The sequence below is a fragment of the Lathyrus oleraceus genome, chromosome 6, assembly GCF_024323335.1.
Source record: "Lathyrus oleraceus cultivar Zhongwan6 chromosome 6, CAAS_Psat_ZW6_1.0, whole genome shotgun sequence".
NCBI lineage: Eukaryota > Viridiplantae > Streptophyta > Magnoliopsida > Fabales > Fabaceae > Lathyrus > Lathyrus oleraceus.
The window spans coordinates 204,566,850-204,569,108 of record NC_066584.1 but is presented as its reverse complement, the minus strand read 5'-3'; the positions used below and the strand labels follow the sequence as shown (position 1 = coordinate 204,569,108).

The following is a 2,259-nucleotide window of genomic DNA, read 5'->3' as shown; positions in this document are numbered from 1 at the left end:
GGTCATCACTGGAATAGGTAGCCATTTTCCTAAAATAGGCCCGACCATGTGTCCTTGGATCACTGGCGCCCTTGTATTTCTCAAAGTCGGGAACTTTGAATTTGGCTGGGATAACCACGCCAGGCACTAGGCAATTTTCCGCTGCATCAAGACCTAATGCATCAGTACTCTCAATTGCTTTAAGTTTCTCCTCAATGACCCTTACCTTCTTCTCTACCTCATTGGTCGCTGGACCAAAAGCATCATATTGAGTGGCGACCCTAGGGCTAAAGAAAGCACCATGTTGATCATCTATTTCAACGACAGGAGGATGAAGAAATAGACAACGAGATTATTTGAGTTGATAGAGACCAGAACTTCAATCAAGTTAACATGGTACAAGCTGACCCTTTACCCCAACATGAGGAAGCTCCTATCAATATGGTTGAAGGCTGTTAGGGTAATTACAAAGTCTACAACGTGAGATTCATGAGAGGATCTTTGGTTGAGATGCAGAAAAGTTTGTTTCGGCTTGCTTTTGTTCCATCACATGATTATACTGCCTGTGAAGTTTGTTCAATAAACCCACGCGCATGTCCCCTTGTACGACAAGATATCCAAGAATTCTTAGACGCAAGAACTATCACTATTGTCCATCCTAGAAAACTCGAGAATAATGTCAATGTTATAATCCCTCTGTTTAACATTCCTGAACCCTTGGAGAATACATTCGATAGCCGCAACTCTATGATTTCTAATTTGGTCATCTATTTTCCAGGTCCAGCTCTTTACCAATATGACAAAGCCGTGCTCTACAAGTACCAAGCTACCATGATCAAAGATGGAAATGAGGTTCCTCTACCCTCTATGTCTTCCGTCGATAACATTGTCGATGTAAGTGGGGTCACGAGAAGCAGAAGTGTATTCGCTACGGTACCGCCAAGAAATGTTGAAGCTTCAGTTGGGAAGAAAATACAGGTTGAGGCACCAATTGTGAATAATAAACTTGATGTTGTGGAAGAGTCCATTGGGGCTAATATCAATTCAAAATTTGACGAGGTTTTGACATTGATCAAGAAGAGCGAATACAAAATTGTAGATCAGCTCCTGCAAACCCCTTCCAAGATATCTGTTTTATCCTTGCTGATGAGTTCTGAGGCTCATAGGGAGGCTCTACAAAAGATTCTTGATCAAACGTATGTTGACCATGACGTAATGATTGACCAATTTGACAACATCGTCGCCAACATAACTGCCTGCAATAATTTGAGTTTCAGTATTGAAGAACTCTCAATAGAAGGCAAGAATCACAACACGACTTTGCATATTTCCATAAATTGCCTTACTGAATCTCTATCTAGTGTGTTGGTAGACACACGGTCTTCACTCAATGTCATGCCAAAATCAACCTTGTATAGATTGACTTTTCAAGGAGCTCCTATGAGACCTAGTGGGGTTATTGTTAAAGCTTTTGACGACTCTAGAAAGACTGTCATCAACGAGGTGGATCTATCCATGACCATTGGCCCACATACCTTTCAAATCACCTTTCAAGTGATGGACATCCATGCTTTTTACAATTGTATGTTGGGTCGCCCGTGGATCCATGAGGCAATGGCTGTCACTTTAAATCTTCACCAGAGGCTCAAGTTTGTAAGGAAGGGGAAACTAGTCACAATATACGGAGAAAAAGCTTTAGTAGTGAGTCACCTATCGTCATTTTCTTTTGTTGATGTCGAGGACGAGGTTGGAACCCAATTTTAAACTCTATATATTATTGACAAGAATGTACAAGAGAATGGAGCTTTCATTCGTTCCTTCAACGATGCACGACAGTTAGTCGAAGATGGTTCCGCAGGTGGATGGGGACAAGTTGTGAGTCTCCCTGGAAAAATATTTCGTGAAGGCCTTGGCTTCTCACCTACATCTTCAAAGGTTTCTCAATAAGACACGATTCTCCATCCTATTCAAGAGACTTTCCACAGTGGAGGATTCACTGACCCTGCTCAACCTGAAACAAATGTTGTCATTGAAGAGAACCCCGAGAAGGATGCACAAAGCTTTGTGACACATGTGATGGTCTACCAAAATTGGATAGCCGTTGATGTTCCAACAATCATTCATGTTTCTAAGTAACATTTTATTGTTATTTCAAAAAAAATCCTTTCGTTCTACCAAAGACGAAATAGTATTTTGTGGGGCTTTGTTTCAAGTTCCCATTATCATTAATAAAAAATGTTCATTTTGTCTTCCATTTTGTTTTTCTTTTTGCCTTTCGAA

General features: G+C 40.7%; 1 protein-coding gene across 1 annotated transcript; it reads left to right on the top strand.

The window, feature by feature from the left end:
• The first annotated feature begins 468 nt into the window (after window positions 1–468).
• LOC127094782 (uncharacterized) lies at window positions 469–1,743 on the top strand. The gene has a single exon (XM_051033562.1). It carries the CDS (start codon window positions 469–471, stop codon window positions 1,741–1,743), a length of 1,275 nt encoding a protein of 424 aa, XP_050889519.1.
• The last annotated feature ends 516 nt before the right edge of the window (window positions 1,744–2,259 follow it).

What these genes read in the sequence shown, in the direction of transcription:
- LOC127094782 (XM_051033562.1), top strand. Translation starts at nt 469, where the DNA reads ATGAGAGGATCTTTGGTTGAGATGCAGAAAAGTTTGTTTCGGCTTGCT.